At 38.1% G+C, this 18,001-nt stretch overlaps 1 protein-coding gene across 4 annotated transcripts in view; it reads left to right on the top strand.

Moving 5' to 3' along the window:
* PIK3CB (phosphatidylinositol-4,5-bisphosphate 3-kinase catalytic subunit beta) overlaps positions 1–16,166 on the top strand; it is a 138,843-nt gene extending 122,677 nt beyond the window's left edge. For all 4 annotated transcript variants that reach the window (XM_068406030.1, XM_068406033.1, XM_068406031.1 and 1 more), the window contains 8 exons: positions 1,748–1,926; positions 2,553–2,662; positions 2,983–3,061; positions 10,561–10,728; positions 11,215–11,338; positions 12,411–12,556; positions 14,091–14,223; positions 14,704–16,166. In XM_068406030.1, coding sequence (XP_068262131.1) covers positions 1,748–1,926; positions 2,553–2,662; positions 2,983–3,061; positions 10,561–10,728; positions 11,215–11,338; positions 12,411–12,556; positions 14,091–14,223; positions 14,704–14,841 — 1,077 coding nt within the window. In that variant the 3' untranslated portion in view covers positions 14,842–16,166. The remainder of the gene's footprint in view (positions 1–1,747; positions 1,927–2,552; positions 2,663–2,982; positions 3,062–10,560; positions 10,729–11,214; positions 11,339–12,410; positions 12,557–14,090; positions 14,224–14,703) is intronic.
* Positions 16,167–18,001: the final 1,835 nt, after the last annotated feature.

An 18,001-nucleotide genomic window follows, 5' to 3' on the forward strand; every position in this document is an offset into this window, starting at 1 on the left:
CTCTAATGCAGTTTTAGCAAGATAATTTAGATTGCAACCATAAAAATCTTTGAAGAATTATCTCTCTGGAATTAGTGTATTTGGCCACAAAGACTAACTCAGTAGATACTTGTCTGATGAGTGCTATTTCTAACAGTTTTGATACTGTCTACATTAAAACTGTGCTTTGAGAAGTGTATGGAAAAGGGATGTACTGTTGTGGTCTTTATTACTGTGGTTCACAGGACATTGAAAAGACCGTCTCTTACATGTGTGTGCTTGTTAGTATTGTCAAAATTGTAAAAAGATTAGGTGATGAAATGCTTTAAGCAATAGACCTAAGGTCAGTAAAGTTTTTGTGCACTTCACAGGAAACAAATGTCAGTACAATCAAAGAAGGGGCAAAAAAATTCCCAACTGTGCAAACACGGAAGAAATTCAAAGTAGAAATACTTCAAAAAGTTCCTGTTTGTACAACACAGGTTCCATTTTGTTCCCTTGTCACTGATGTTTGTACAGCTCCTAGAATAGTGGAAAAGCAGAGCGCTTTTGGTTTTGACAGATGGCTGACCTGGCAGGTCTCCATTGCCTCAGTTTTATAATCAAACTGCATACGATTTCCACAGCATCCTGCCTGGCAGGGTTCAGTCTGTCTGTAGAAGTGGTAAGCTTTGACTCAGCACCTTGTAACTTAGGCTGAAGCTTCCTTGTATAGAAATCAACTTTTGTAGTTATTAAATGGATGCTGTTTGCTAGAGAATACGTCTATTACTGAGCATGTTAACTGTGGCTAGTGCAAATACAGCTGATTGTTGTAACAACTATTTTATGTTTGGCTAAAAAGTTGCTTAGATGTAGATGCAATGTAGAAATTATGTTTGTTGTATGTGCTAGCTAGGTTTGCGACTGAAGGGCTTTTTTCTGTTGGCTTTATGTACATTTACATCACGAGTTTACTTGTTTTCTTAGAAATTATGTACCAATAGAAAACTTTCCAAAACAGAAGAGCAAAAAAGGGTTAAACCCACCTGTATTGATTGCAAATAATTGCCTTGCGTTTTTCACATTTTTAAGGTAACAATATTGCTTAGATGAGGTATTATGGCTTGGAACACCTTAATTGATTAGAGCATTTATCTTATGCCTAACTTCAGCAGGATCTTAATGAACATACATTTAGGGCTCTGCTCTGTAGCAGTGAAGTATGTGTACCTGCGCATGTGAAAATTGTCTGAGAGTAGTCATATGGCCATACCGTATTGTCTGCAACTAACGGAATGTGTAGGATGAAGTATCCGCATCCATAGCTCATCTCAAGTAATGTTCGATTTTATTAGAGGTGTGGAGCACTCAGTATTTCTGTTGACTTCAGTATGGATAGAGGCACCTATGTTATGTGCTTTAGTGAATTAGTGGACGAAAATTGTATTTTGAAGAAGGAATTTGTGTAAATGTATCGTATGTTAAAATACCATGTTCATTTTTTTGGAAATGTTAAGTCATGCTTTAAAAAGTGATTTGAAGCTTAGGAGCTTTCATCCAATCAATGTCTATGTTACTTACGAAAATGGGATTTCTGGGACATGCGTGACTTAGAAAAGGCTGTTCTCATATTTTTTTTGGAATGTCACCTTAATTGCCATCTATTATTTCCATTTTTTAAAAGTTGTAGAATTATTTAATACTTTGTTTTGTTTTGAAATGGGATTTTGCATTGTATTATGTGTAAAATCAGAGCAATAACTTTTAAAGATAAAATATCTTTCAGGTGGAAGCCCTTAATAAAATGAAGACTTTAAATAGTCTAATTAAGCTGAATGCCATGAAGCAAAGCAAAGCAAAAGGAAAAGATGCAATGCATACGTGTTTGAAACAAAATGCTTACAGAGAAGCACTTTCTGACCTCCAGTCTCCTCTGAATCCTTCTGTTATACTTTCAGAACTACAGTAAGTTAAGAACGAGTGAATAAAATTTCACTGTAGCTTTTGCACGGAAACAGTAAAGCAGAAACGCATATGTGCTTTAACTTCCTTTGGCTGTACTGTTCAGCAGATGTGCTGTCGTAGGGAACTTCTGTAGTGAGAGGTCTGTTGGGAATCCTTCTAAGGTTAAGATACCAGTTAAGTTAGAAGATTTTTGTGATCCACCATGAAACATAATACTCTCTTAGTCAATGCATTACCATAGCTAAATATGTTTGAATATAAACCTAAAAGTGAATTAGACTGCGTTCTGTTTATAACAATAAGCACAAAAGCTATTAAAACTTTTAACAGCAGTTAAATAGCAGGTCTAAAAATTGATGGGAAAGGATATAAAGAAAACTCTTTTCCCTGAAAAGGTGGGTGCTTAATTTAAGCATTAGGTATGTGTATGCCAGTCATGGTATCTAATACAGGTACGTTCATAACTTGATAAGCGCTCATAGCATAGCAGCAGAATGAAAGCAGAGAGAACATTGAAGTACTTCCAAACTGGAAGTCTGCGTGTTCTGTTGTGTTTTGAACAATGTTTAGACCCTTTCCTTGAGTTATTCTTATTTGGCTAAAACTTTTGTTTTATTTTCTTCTAGTGTTGAGAAGTGTAGATACATGGATTCTAAAATGAAGCCTCTATGGATAGTATACAACAATAAAATGTTTGGAGGAGATCATGTAGGGATCATCTTTAAAAACGGTGATGGTAAGCAATGCTAAAATTTTCACATTTTTCCTTTTCCTTCTTCATTCCCACAATTGCACTTAAACTGTGTTGCTCTGTATTGCTGTAATATAAATGTGGTTTACTCTAACATTGGTAAACAAATTAAGCATCTTCTTCTGCCTGGGTTTCAAAGTACAGACATTATCAGTCATGATGATATAATTATAGTTAATCCTACTTCAACCTTTAGGCTTAACGAGTAATTTTAGATATGTTTTTCTGAAGGCCTTATAGACATTAGAAAGTTTGTCTACAGCACACTGAGAAATTGAAGTAGCGGTTTCAACCTTTCGTTATAGATCTCCGACAGGACATGTTGACGCTCCAGATTTTGCGTTTGATGGACATACTTTGGAAAGAAGCTGGTCTGGATCTCCGGTAAGGATCTCTTGAGGGCTAGTTTATTTGGATGGAGAGTCCACTTTTAGCAGTAAAGCTTTGCTGTCTGTTAAATACCTTCCTTACTGTCCCGTTTCTAAACACCTGTATCAGTGCCCAAAGGTTTCAGTTGTCATAGCCAAGGTGAACAGGCTGTAGAAAGCAGTTACCTTAACTCGTTAGATGGCTTCTCTTTGCATTTCATTCCCTAGATGGCCTGCATTATAAAAGAATTTAGCCATGAAAAGAAATAATGAAGTGAAAATGTGGGATTTGTGTTTATTATCAAGCAGAATATTTTTCCTGGTGCACCATTTCTCTTGTCGTTTATCTAAGTTGCCATGCTGATTATAAATTCCACTGCTCTCTTATATAGTTTGCTGTTTTCATCCTTTGAAAATTGTCGAGATAAAAAGCATTGTATGAGATCAGTAAATAATTCTTGAGTTAAGGGTCCAGTAAGCAGCTTTTGTGCCTTTTTTTTGTGTTTGTGTCTGTGGCCTTTTCAGAGGTGTTTCATAAACTCCTCATGTAACAAACTCCCCTCTTAATGGTCACTGATTTTCCAGGCATATGCAAAAATGGGGACTTGGTGATTATGGGAATTGCAACTCTTAAGTTCTAATACACCTGTGCAAGTGAGGTACACACATAGAACACAGATCTGCTGGCCAAAGGTAGCTGCAGGGGATTGCATCTGGAATATACCATCAAGATTCTTTAGTAGGTAGAACTAATAGGCAAAACCCTCTCTAGAAATCAGTCAGCTTTAAGGACGGGTAATTTGAGGGCGGGGGAGAAGGAGTAGGAGGCTTGAGATTCTTTATAATAGAATTTCACTATCTGGTTGGGAATTACCAGAATTGTGGAATGTGCAAATACAGGTTCTTCCTTTTAACATTTTCTTATTTCTCTTGCTCTTATTTCTTGAGGACATGTATGGTTTGTGCTGCCATGGCCACAAATGAATGTATTACTGTCCAAATAAGTTTTATACTGGCAATCTGTTTCCTGCAAAATTTAACAGAGGAACGTCTGTCTTGTATTAATTACATAACAGGCTTCATGAAGATGAGAGTCTTGGGAGAGGAGAAGTTAGTTGCTTGTGCTTCTCTTCTAGGAGTACTGCTGCACAAAGAAAATAATGATGATTGGGAACAGTCACTGTGGATTTACCGAGGGTAAACCATACCTGATGAATCAGATTGCCTTCTTTGAGGGAGGGAAAGAGTAGTGGATGTCCCTACCTTGACTTTAGCAAGGCTTGTGAGTCTGACTCACAATAATATTCTTGCCTCTTGAGTTAGGATGTTACAGTCTGGATGGGTGAACAACTACATACTCTGCCTGGAGGTTGATAACAAGTGGATTATCACTGGAGTCTATATGGGAATGTTTATATTCTTAGCCTTGTCAGTATCCTGCAGTGAAAGACTTCTATTATTTAAGTATGTATGTAAGAAAAAGTACTTCCATCCATTTTATGCTTACCACTTGCTAATCTCAGTTACTGCGTGTTTTCAGTTGTATTTTTGAGTGATGATAAATAATGGATAGTCATTCAAGAGTAACACAAGATTCTGTAGTAAGATGATGTTGACAGGGAAGGTGGTATATTTAGAACCACTACTATATTGGGGAAAAAAATGTGTTGTAGCTTCCTTAAAATTTCACTTTTCTTTGCCGTTTCAATGAACAAGTTCTAACCCAGCCGTTATAAAGTCAGTGGAGAATCAGCATAATGTCCTAGTGCATTTGTACTAAAGTACTAAAGAGGTTTTTATGGTACTGACCTCACCCATATTTCATGGTAAAGCTTCCATTTCTGCTTCCTTTGGGCAGGTTTTGTGAGGTTGTAAACTTACAGTAGAAATCAAAACTCATAATTTAAGTATTCTGTTAGGGCAGAAGTATTCCGTTTGAGAAGAGTCTTCTCATTTGCTCTGCTGCTCCTGCAAAGCCACTTCTCTCAAAATGAAGTAATAAACCTCTCCAAGGTACCATGAGTGCGGGAGTTTCCAGCACTCAGAAAACTTGTTTCAGAATGATGAGGAGGGTTTTGGGATTTTCATTTATTTATTAGTTCATTAGTCAAGACTCTAGGGTGATATCTTCTCCCATGTAAGCTAGTCACTTCTTAACCGGTTGTGTAAGTAGCAATGAACTCCACTATTTTTTGTAGTAGCCACTTTTTCTTCCTGCTGTGAGCAGTCCTCTTATTGCTGTTTACACCAAGACTTACAGTCAACTGTGAGCATCTGCAACGTACATTTTGCAGTCCCACTTTGCATTCTTTTATTGATAAAATGATATTTGGATGACAGAAAACAATTTTTCAGACTAGAAATATCTTTGTATCTTCCAAAGTCTCTTGCAAAGCAGCTTTCTTACCTTCACATGCTGCTAAGATTAGCATGATTTCTTTGTAGGAATGCTAGAGTATTCCAAAGAGAAGCAGTATCAGGCATTGTTCAATGTTATCATACAACCCTCTAGTGTATGGGGAACTTTTCCAGCCAAATCTATGCACCAGTTTTAGCTAATATAATTCTCAAATTCTGATTTCTTTTTAGAAAAATAGTTCTAAAGATACTGGCTGTCACATTATTATAAACCATTTGGAGGCCATAAATTCAATTTTGTATGCCTGTGAAAGAGCTGTAATCCTTTGTGTTTAAAGTGTTTATAAGGCTAGAAGTACTTACTTAAATATTACTTGAAATAGTTAATTTAGATTCTTTGAGCTCATTTCAAATTTTTCGTGGTTCAGTCATAATACTGGGAGCTTCATAAGGTACATAACATCAGCCTGCATAGATAAGGAAAATTATAAACTTGTTACTTGTGCTGCTTACAGAAAGATTCTTTTGAGTGAAGATGGGATAAGGCAGGAACATGAATAATAAATTGTTTCTGGAAGTGTATGTTTGCCATGAGCTGGCTGAGTGTGTGTTAAGTTGAACACCCATTTGGGGAAACTTTAGATAATTTATGTCATTATAAATAGACTGTGAGGAGACTGATCCAGCATTTAGGGTCAAGGACAACCTCTGGCAGCTGTGGAATCCCAGATGAAGCATTCTTTGGTTGCTGCCTTCCCAGAAGCTTAGTTTGTGGTTCCAGACCTGGGCCACACACCGTGCCTAGCAAACAGGAACAGTGATTAGGAGCCATCAAATATGCTTCTTCTGACTAAGGCATTTTTTTAACTCAACAAAGGAAAACCAAAAAGCGGCTCTGATGTCCAAGATTTTTCTTAAAACTCTCAGAAGAAAAAAAAGTAGCAAGGGGAAGTTCCTAGTGAGAATTGAAGTTCTATAATTGGCCTCTTCCATTTATTTACTTAACTGGGAGCATCTTCCTTCCATTCATCCTCTCATCATTATGATTATAAAATAAAATTCTAGGATTGAGGCAGGGTTACAATTCTATGTCTTATCAAAGGCAGATTAGCCAGGCAGTTGCCAAGGAAGACTCTGAAATGGCCTTAATTGAAAACAGGATTAGACAAAACAGCACTCCAAATGCCTGGAGCATGAGGACACAGCTGAGAGGGTAAGGCTTTGTGATCTCCATGTTTACAGTCTACATGCCTCTCAAGAAGAGGCAACTCCAAAATCTATGAATTAACACCAGTGGTAATGAGTTCTGTTGTCTTGTTCATGAGTCGCGACTTGTTGGCTTGCTTTTTGCTTGGGTAAGAGGCACAGCGTGAGGTGAAAAGTGTCTAGTGTCAACTAGATCTGCTTTCCTGAAAAATACAACTTCATATGTCCATACCGATGAGTGGAGTCTTTGCTTCTTGCCCTGTATCATCCTCTGAGGCTTTAGTTTCCCTGAAGCTGTTGCTTCCCTTTTTCCTTTTGTAGATGCATAATGGATTTTATACTTTTCAACTTCTTTCCGCTACAGACAGCGTGATAACTCCGTTCAGGTAAAAGCAGGGCTTCTCACTTGTTTCACCAGTGCAAGAGCAGAAGTGCTTGCTGTTTGCCTCTTTCTTCCAATCAATAGTATCTTGCCACAAGCAAATTGTACAGCTTCTGTGAAGCATGGATCAAATGGCAACCGATATGCTGCCGTTGAGGAGTTTGGGATAGGCTCAGTTTCCTTATAATTGCACTGCAATCTGCAGTCAGTTACTTAGTAGTAATTTAAAATGAAATCTTAGCCCACTCTGTGTGTAAAGCAAGCACGATATTCCCAGTGGGATTTCTCAGCTCTGGAGAGGAACACCAAATATATATTGGGTTTGAGATCTCCAAGGCAGAAGGAGAAAGGTTGGTTTTGTTTATTTGTTTGTCAACTAATTTGTCTCCTGGGTAAACTGGCCTCTTTCACACACGGTGTGTTTTGTTGTCTAGGTTCATGTGTGTGCATTCTGGCTAACTACCAGAACAAGACCAGGGTTTGTATCGGAAAAGGAAGTATGTGTATGTGGGAGGATGCAACAGCGTACTCCAGTAGGTCCTTCATCCCGGGCTATCGCTAGATGGACTGTGGAGTGCAACTGAATAAAACTTCAGATGTAGATTGCATCTGCTTCTCAGTACAGGCCCAACCATTAGAGAGCAAAACCCCAGGCAAACAGTGCTCTGTCATTTAGAGAAGTGTGGCTCAAAGCCAGTTTACCTTAGACATCAGTCAGTCAAGTACCAGAGAGAAATGAGAAAACCAAAAAAGCATATTCTCTAATTAATCTCCATACCTATTCATTTCTAAGACAAACTATTACCTGAAAGTGAGCAGGAAATAGTTGGCCTAAGACATTAGTAAGTATGTGCAGACAAGCTTCCGCAGTTCTTCCTGTGTGGTTTCTCTCTAGTTGTTTCTTGTACTTTAAATATGGGCAATTATGGAACAAACTTATTAAGTTAAACGGTATTTATATTGAGATTGTGTCTGCAGAGTGACAAAATAAACTTGAGGTTCAAACCCCCTGAAAAGTTACAAATCTTCAAGTTATTTTGCTTTAAAAAATTCTACATCTGCAGTCATGTGTATGGGCATACTCATAGCAGATTACATAACTTTCTATTATTTCTATGGGGAATGTTTAGATATTACAAATACCTGTCACAGCAGAGGAGCATAACATCTGTGTTCCCAAGCCTGCTGTGGGGTCTGCAGCACGGCACCTCGTAGGAGAGTAATCCTTCCATCAAAAACTGTTTCTGCTGCTTTACCTGTATTACAGCATTGAAATTGTGTTAAGGGAGAAATCAGTAAAGTAACAGAGCAACAGAAAATCCTAAGTTTGAGGAGTTTGATCTATGTTGAGTGACCTTTGCTGTGGTAAATCGTCATCAAAGTATTTAGTACTTGGTTACTTTTTGGACAGATGGAGTTCTCCAAACTACATTTTCATTTCACCACATATAGTGAGTTTGTTTTCACCTCCCTTAATGTGTGTGAAGCCTGATGTGAAGCGGCTGCGTATGAATGAAGTCAGAGTTCACAAACATTCTGAAAAATGTATTTGATACAAGTGTAAAGAATGTCATTAATTTTAAACCATTGGACCTGAAGTTTCAGAGAACGTGTTAATAAATTACCAGAACTTGGTGGTGTATTTGGAAAGATACCGCTTTGGAGAATTAAACAATTAAAATAAGAACAGTATTAAATGGAGTGAAGAAAGAAAATTTTCCGTCCTGCCAGGATTGCTGTATTGATCTGTCCGTGGTCTTTACTGGCATTAAAACGCAGGGAGCATATCCTGCTGACAGATGTTGAAGTCAGAAAGACCAGGATGAGATGGAAAGGGCCCAGAGGATTTGTCCCTAACTTGACTCCTGTCAAACTGTCTCTCTGACAAGGATGTTTTTTCCTCCAGTTGTAAGCAGACAGTCCTCAAGGGGCTGAAGGCTTTCATCATTGCTTGCTTTTGAAGGGGAGGTTGTTGGACATGTGCCCAGTTAAGCTGCAAGTAGGGTGGGTTGAAATGCCATGGAAGAAGGCCAGCGTGCACTTTAACCTGGCGATGTTTGGCTTACGTTTGTCGCGTCGTGATAAGGATGGGCAGTGCTTCCTCGCATCATGAACGCTGGTGTTTGGTAATCACAGATACCCTTCTGTTCATTGTGAGAACCCTCGGGTCTAGAGAGTTGGGGTTTTTAATTGGGAAATAGATTAGAATAGAAACGGGAAGAGGGTTCCAAATGTGCACTTCTTTTTGTGTTTTGAAGTTGAGTGTTCTCTAAATGCCCTGTTGAATCTGGTGTTCAGTTCACTTTGTTGCCAGTAGAGAAGAATCCCCAACTATACAGCTACTATTACTTGCGCTGCTTCGGTTGTGTGCTGTCACTGAGGCAGGGAAACTGCTCAGCTCTCTGATAGCTATTATGCCCAAAAGTTCCAATTAATTTCATCTGGAATTTTATTTATTTTTCTTCTATGCCTTGGGATAACAGGCTGTGTTATTTAAGAGATGTGGTTCACTTTGTAGCAATCAAACTTCCTATCTGTTTTAAATATAAATGCTGATGACAACTCCACCAGCAGTGCTTTTTCTTTTTTTTTTTTTTATATATATATAAATATACGCACACAAAGATTTTAATATGTCCTGCAATCTTTTATACAGCTTTGTAAGTTAGTGAGTGCTAGTCTGTAGCTTGTGTACCACAGTTAGATTTGCGTGGGCATCCATTTTATACATGGATCCACAACCAGAATTGAGGTAATATTCCTGACCTGAGATGCCAAGCATGAGAGTAGCGACTGTAATTTGTGATGCAATGCCTGTGAAGAGATTGCTTTACGTTTCCATTGCGTACATTGAGCTCCCGTCTCAGTTGCCGTTCCATTTAGCGTTTCAAGCATCTGGAGTGAGAAAATGTTTTGGAAAAACAAGCTTACCTATTTAGACACATGTCTCCTTGATTCATATCTTTAACTGTGTCTTATTTTAATGCAATGATATTGTTGTAGATATTTTTACTAGGCATAGTATATGAATGCACAGGAATGTTCTTGTACACCAGGTGGGTTAAAAGATGAATTCCTGTTTTCAATTAGGTTTCTATGCTTAAAATTAGTAAGAGTTGGAAAACGTTATTTTATGCTTATATTTAAAAGGATTTTTAGCATTTTAAGTTGAAATAGGAAGAATGGGGGGGAAAAGGCCAAGATCTTCTTTCCATTTACACAAATAATTTCATCTAGAATGAACATGAGTGTAACTTACTGTCTGTTTAGCCAGTGAATTAACAAATGAAAACAAAGGGCTCCCTCTATGGTTTCTCCTATAAAATTACAAGTGACTGTGTTCCCTAGTAAAAGGGAAAACTTAGGGTTGGTGATAATTTCTTTTTTTACATGTATTTATGTAATAGGAAAAATTAATGTTTTAACTCTGCAAGCAATGTCTGTATGTTAACCTTTGAGAGTTTAATGTTCAAGGTAGTGTGAGTATTCAGCCTGCTCAAAATATTGATACACTAAAGAAACATTCTTAACTGTTTTTGTTTTTAACATGAATCTGTGTTTTGTTTCAGGATATTGCCCTACGGCTGTTTAGCAACTGGAGACCACTCTGGCCTTATTGAGGCTGTTTCTAGTTCGGAAACCATTGCTGACATTCAGTTAAATAGTAGCAATGTTGCTGCTGCTGCTGCCTTCAACAAAGATGCTCTCTTAAACTGGCTGAAGGAATACAATTTAGGGTAATTTCTACAGTTATTTTCTCATCTGTAGTGTAAGCTACAAAATTCCTGTAAGTTTTCTATTTCAGTATGGAGGAATGTGTGGCTCCTCTGGCAGGTTTGTTACTACCTATTTTTCTAGTATGTCAAATTCTGACTCACATCCATGGTGCCCTTGGAATTCAAACAACGATCCAGCTGAAATTCTGGCATTTGCAGCATTTTGACTGCATGTGGTTGAGTAAGTTATACTACATTTGGCAAAACAAACAAACCAACCCAGGAAAACTACATGAGTGTTAGATCTTGATGTTGTTGCCTTTCATAATATTTGCATTTCTCCTGTGCTCCATAGCTACTTTTTACAGTATTTTCTCCCAAATAAGTCTAGTTTTACGGCATCCTAATGGGCTTCTGGTTTAAACAAGCAAGAACCCTTTTTGAGGTCAAGGCATGACATGAATTGCCAGTAGTATGCACTAATATTGTTTGTCTTTGTGGTTCTAGAGATGACTTGGATCGAGCCATTGAAGAATTTACTCTGTCTTGTGCTGGCTACTGTGTAGCTACTTACGTGTTGGGGATTGGTGACAGACACAGCGACAATATCATGGTCAGAAAAAATGGTCAGGTAAAAATCTCTTCTGAAGGCAGAGTAACTACGGTATCTCTGTTGTGCCAGAACTATCTTGAGAACTTTTAATTTCTTTAGTGTCTCAGTAAAATTAAATCCACACATTGTTAGGACTGATGTCTTTGTTTACTGAGAATTGAAGAGAGCTTCGAAGAAAGGAAATGTAAGACTAGTGGAAGGACTGACCAATGCCTGTTTAGCAAGCAATTCTATATCAAGTGAGGTTGTTCTGTGGAACTTTTTCAGAACATCCAAAAGGCCTGTTAATGGTTCAGATTCATTGAATAAAAGTAGTCTTGGAGTATCTTGCAAAAGACCGTCCTTAAAAATACATGAATTGCAGTTTTGAGCAGTGTAGTTCTCCTGAAGTTGGTCTCTACAGCCCACCTCTGCAGAAATGTTCAGTATGGAAATCAGTACCAGCATAATGCTGTGACTGTACATCTCAAAACCTAGAACCTAGGTAAACTCTTAGAAATGCATTTTCCTGTTTAGTTGTTACTTTCTACTGTAACTTCTCTGATGTTTAAATTTTTCTGCCTAGAAAACTAGCAAGGGTTATAAAAATGAGTTTTATAGACATCTGCAGTATTCTTTTAAGTTTTTACTGACAAGAAGAAAGCTGAAATGCCCTTATCTTTGATTCTAAAATGGGAGAACTGTCACAGGTTCCTTGAGATTAACGTAAGCTCTGCTAGCTTTGCTCCTGACTTTGTGTGGGAAGCCCTTGGATATGATGATGTTGAGCCTCACGGGCTCATCACTGGGTTCATTTTTCTATCTGATATTACCAACAAGATGTCTATTGGTAGACATCAGAAGCTTAAAACTGAGATAGTCTTTTGCACACTGATTTGTAGCAGTGGTCACTCATAAGAGCATGGATGTTATCACCAACTTTAAATAAATCGTGAAATGTCTTAAAACTAAATGTTACTGAAGGGTTGAAACCAGGGGCTATGGAGAGTAGCATTATGAGTTAACTGTTCTTGATAACAGCATCCTGTAGAGATACTAGAAAAGTGAAATATTTCACCAGAGAAATTAATTTTCACTTCTGTTTTTTTAGCTCTTTCATATAGATTTTGGGCATATTCTTGGAAACTTCAAGTCCAAGTTTGGAATTAAAAGGGAACGGGTACCTTTCATCCTCACCTATGATTTCATTCATGTTATTCAACAAGGGAAAACGGGGAACACTGAGAAATTTGGTCGGTGAGTATTAATTTGATCTCTTCCTCTGGTGATAATTTCTAGCACACCAGGAACCAATCTGGGTTTGGTTTGCTCATTTGTACTTGTGTGAAGGTGTGCTAACATGCATTTATAATACTATCTACTTCTCTACCTGAGCTAGAATATACATACAAATTACTTCCTATATCAGGAACTGCAGCTCTGCAGTGGAGAGATACAGTTCCTTTTTATCTCCTCCAGCAGGGAGATGGCGGATTCTTCTGGGCTCATCTTTTGTTACCTTCATCAGCACTGGGCAGTAGGGAGGGATCCCACAGACTACGTTCAAGCGAGATGAAGCACTGGACTTAGAAACAGGCTCCCTTCTGCCTTTCTGTCCATCAGTGCCCACGTAGTGTGCTAATCAGTCCTGGCCTTACTTGGGTGCTTAGGCATCTGCAGCCATGTGCTCATAATCTGCATGCCCCTTCCCATCTTGGGTTAAATAGCTACAATGGAACACAGAAGCACTTTGCAAGGGAAAACTACCCTCTGTGATCCTACCTGTTGAGGTAGATTTTTCTTTCCCTTCAGTATCATTCTCACTGATTGACAGGAGGGACATTCTGGATGTTTTGCTCTCACTTGGCTATCAGTCACAGGAAGAATTCTTTGACAGAGATATGAAATCAAGTACTTAGATATGGCTTGACAAATCTTATGGCTACTTCTGGTAGAAGAAGCTGTGCATGTATTTGTAATAGTGTGTCTAGGAAGAATGGAAAACAACCACCAGTGACTCATGTCTCTTATGGAGAGTGAGCAAGTCAACCTGTAGCTCCATTTTTAAAACCATGAAGTAAAGGCTATTAGGTGACTGTGCTATTGCAAGAGCTGTAGAATATGGAGTACTTTAAATGGCAGTAGGATTCCATTTTCACTTGAAAAATGCCTTGGAAGAGAATTTATTTTTTGAAGTGTAATTTCTCATCTTAGTCTGAAGGGATCTTCCCGTTTCCTGTGAAAATTTACAGATAGACGCTGGACAGCAGCACATTTGGGGACATTGAGCAAGTTCTCAAGTGTCTGCGCGATGGATCTTTATGCCAGATCTGACAGTCAGTTCAATTTTGACTGTATTTGCAGGAAGAAATTACCTTGCAAAGGCAGGCTGGGTTGGAAGGGACTGCTATAGAGCTTTTGTTTGTCCACTGTAGGTCCACTATATAGGATCATCAAGGCATTTTACCTAACAAATTCTCAGGGAGATGGGACATTGGCATTACCGCTGGCATTTTTTTGCTCTTTCTGAAGAACAGTGCCTTTTTTTTTTTTTTAAAGCTTTTGGTCTTTTGTACCAATGTTTTAAGGGCTTGTGGGAGGGGTGTGGGATATTTTTGTGTGAATGCATTGGAGGTTCCATAGACATCTCTGTTGTCTTTTCTGTTACTGTGTTCCTAGGATATGTGTGTTAGGCCAGATATCTATTTTGGAAATTGTTACATATAATTGACAACTGTGTAAATTCTTGCGTGTTGTCTTCATTGCATGTGCTCTGTGGTTGAACATGAAGGTTTCGCCAGTATTGTGAAGAAGCATACTTGATTCTGCGAAAACATGGAAACCTATTTATTACACTCTTTGCACTGATGTTAACTGCAGGGCTTCCAGAGCTAACCTCTGTCAAGGACATCCAGTATCTCAAGGTAAAGTAAGATTTACAGCTCAGCAGGACTTAGCATTTTTCCAGTATGTGAATTTTGATTCTAAGATGAATACATTTAAATTGTTTTCCACTTCTATCAAGATTTCTATACAGTTCTCAAAGCTTTCTTTTTTAGCTGCATAGAACAAGGTCTGTAGTCAGTCCTAGAGGTCAAAGGAAACTTCCTCTCAACCGTTCTGAGTTCAGCATCCCTGCATCTCGTATATAGTAATTTCGGGGGTGTTCTACATCTTGACGCCTGTGCGGCATAGACGTGTAAAGGTGAAAATTACTTGCATAATTCTTCTTTAGATTTATTTTTAGACCCAGAAAATACCACTGATGTATATTGCTCAATGAATAATAGGTGAAAAAGTGTCAAAACAGAAAAACGCAGAATGAGGTTTGTGTTGAAAGGTGAAGGAGGCCCTGACTGTGGTTTTTAAAATTCCTGACGGTACTTGTTTTCCTGTCATCTTAGGACTCTCTTGCCTTAGGGAAGAGCGAGGAAGAAGCACTAAAACAATTTAAGCAGAAGTTTGATGAAGCGCTCCGGGAAAGCTGGACTACTAAAGTGAACTGGATGGCTCACACTGTTCGAAAAGATTACAGATCCTAGAAGACTTTTGTATTTGCACTAAGCTGAATGTTACCTTGATAAGTGTTTTTAAAGGGGGCCCATAGTATGGACCAGCAAAACTTATTTTAAATAAGAAAGAAAACAACAAAAAGAAATGGGCTGAAATAATTGCTGAGTCTTTTGCACTCTGCTTCTGAATGCTTGATTCCAAGACTGTCTCTACAAATAGTGAACATCCTGGATAATCAGTTCCTGCTGACTTTGCACGCTGAGAGCTACTAGGCATTTTAAAAAATTCTTTGGTACTTTGTGGAGGTGTAAATATTTGTTTTTATACGTTAGAGTGATGTACTCTAACATACTCAGGAGGTTTGAAGACCTCTGGCAGAACTGTTCTTTGTTTAAAGTTGGGACTTGAAGAGTAAATTTTTTTTTTATATCCTCATCTGTCTAAAAATGACCATATTGTGTATATTTTTCCTATGAACTCTGCCCTACTGGCACAGATGCATTAATTCTACTGTAAATAGCAACCACAGTATCATTGTACTACCAGGAGCTGCTTAATGTCTTACACTGCTGCCGAAAGAAAAGTAGATACCTGTAAGGTGGGGGGGGAGGTGAGAGATGGGGTGGTAGAGACCTTTGAAAATGATGCAGCATCCAAATGTTCAGGTTGCGCAGTTCTGCTCTCCCGCCCTAACACAGACAGAAGCAGCCCTTCGGTAAGAGGAAAGCTAGGCGAGTTCCAGACGTGCCTGAGAATCCCTCAGTGGTAACGGTCTCCCACTCAGCCTCTGGGGCTTTGTTTTCAGCTCCTTAAGAGGCACGTTTATTTCAGGTTCAGCAAGAAGCTCCTTACAGCCTTACGTTGAAATTCGTATCTCAGATTAGTTGTGCCATGCAAGTGTACTGACTTAGGTATGGAAAATTGTCATTAAATATACTACACATAGTGATTTTTAGAGCATACATACCAAAAAACCCAAATGTTTGGAAAAGCAAGTGTTTATGGGAAAAGATCATTCCATAAAACACCAATGAGAAGTCATTAATCTTTTCTTTCTGTATTTATTAAAAGCTTGCGGTAATGTCGCTTTACCAAGATATATATGTTGAAGATGGTTGCTGAAGAAACTGGATTTGTTTTAATTTATTTAGCGAGGTACCAGGCTTTTAGGTGCTTAAATGGAGAGCAAATTTGTTACGTGCAATAGGGAACTGCTGGTTAAAAGATGTAACGTACTGTTTTTGAACATCAGCAAGATAGACTTTAACTACTGCTTGTTCTCCAAAGAACACTGGTAGCTCTCAATTCTTGTTGACATTTGAAAGATAATGAAACATATATATTTACTTTTTGACTAAACAGTTGTTTTGCATAAAAATGTTGTTTTATGTAGGAATTTAATTAAAAGTGGTTTTACTTTGTTGAGAGTGATTTATTATTTTTTGTCATTTTGGGGATTTGATGTTTCTTTTAAAGGTCAAGAACCTATCTAGAGCCAGGATAGCATTTTGTGTAGTGGTTTGATTCTCTTGTCCTTACCCTTGGGACTAATCTGTCTGAAAAGACCTCTGCTTCTAGAATATTGTGAAAGCTACTAGTTAGTGGATTGGTGAGGGTTTTTTTTAAATAATATAGTAACATCTACAGTGGTTTGTTTTTTTTTTTTTGTTTTTTTTTTGTTTTTTTAAAGCAGATGGGATAAAAAGAAACTACTTTGCAGGTGACAACTCTGAAAAAAGTAATTTTGTCCTCAGCTAATTCAAAGCATATAAATTTCCATAAGTAACCATTCCTGGACATTATATTTCTCTGTGAGACAGAGTACTCGGACATCTGTGGTGTGACGTCTTGCTGAGGGAGACATAACCTTTCCCAGAACTCAAGATAAAGTTGGCAAGTTCAGCTTGCCTACTTGGGGCTTCAATTCAGAAGGTATCACATGGTCAGATTATAATATCTGATTATAATCTGATATTATAGTTTAAAGATTTTGTTCATAACAGTGAGTAGAAACATAACCTTTTAAAATGTGGAACCTTTGGAAAGGATGTAGCTTTATGCAGCTGTAGAAAAGAAACATAAGCTACGACTGGTATAAAACACCTTCAGTTCAGATCATCACATGTTAATTACTTTTCTCCAAGTCTACTTCTAATCTGGTCTGCATGTGTCCACTGGAAAAATGACTTTTCTTAAACCAACTCTGCTTCTCAAGGCCTTCATTTTATCTGAGAGGGGAAAAGGTACCTAGACTGCTTTCAAAACAGCAGCTGAAATTGGGTATATGTAGTGTGTATATTCTATACGTTTGTTCTGTTTTTCTTTTGATTGCATGATTACTTGATGGGTTTGCTGTCTTTACCTTGTATTATTTGATTTGTGACAAATGGTGACAACTGCTGCTTTTACACTCCTGCTTCTCCCATATTTGATTTCCAAGGACAGAGCTCCCATGGATTTGTCACTCACCAGTGGAGTTGCTTCCTTACACTTTTAGGCTTGTCCTGGTTTTATTGACAGTGGTGTGTTAATTGTTAAGTCATCCACGTTCTAGCAAATGCCTCTGACAGAGCCTACTCATATATTTAATATAAGAGAGTCCAATGTTCCTCTTTAATTTTCTAGAGCTATTGAAATCAGATAATTAAATAGTACAGGCTCTTAATAATTATTATGTCAGGCTATGATCATAGCTTTATTCTTTAGGAATGATTTCAAGCCTAAATCTTTTAAGTATGTAATCAGTATGTCTATTATTCTTTCACAAGATATTGTATTAATATAATTATGTGTCTGAGCTGGCTTTAAAATCTGAAATCCTGTGCTCACATGATGTATTCCAGTTTTTGGCAAGTTTTCTTAATTTAAAAAAAACCTTGTCTGGCATAATACTACTGAGAGATGAGGGAGCAGAGCTGTCTTGATGGAAAGCATGCCTTAGAGGTGCTGCCATACGAGATGGCAATGCATTGCTGTTGGACCTCACAGTTTACATATGGCTGTGGCATTTTTTTTATAGACAAACGTGCCTCGGTCTGGCTTGTCTCACGAGACAGAAGTCAGACTAAGCTCAAGGTCGTGGTTTTATTGCCTGACCACAATACCACACTGACTACTATTTCCAGTGCAAGACTGTTTTGTTGGAGGCACATCTATCTGCCACTGACTGTTGGTGGGTATAGTCTGGGC

Source organism: Nyctibius grandis, chromosome 8 (genome assembly GCF_013368605.1).
Source record: "Nyctibius grandis isolate bNycGra1 chromosome 8, bNycGra1.pri, whole genome shotgun sequence".
NCBI lineage: Eukaryota > Metazoa > Chordata > Aves > Nyctibiiformes > Nyctibiidae > Nyctibius > Nyctibius grandis.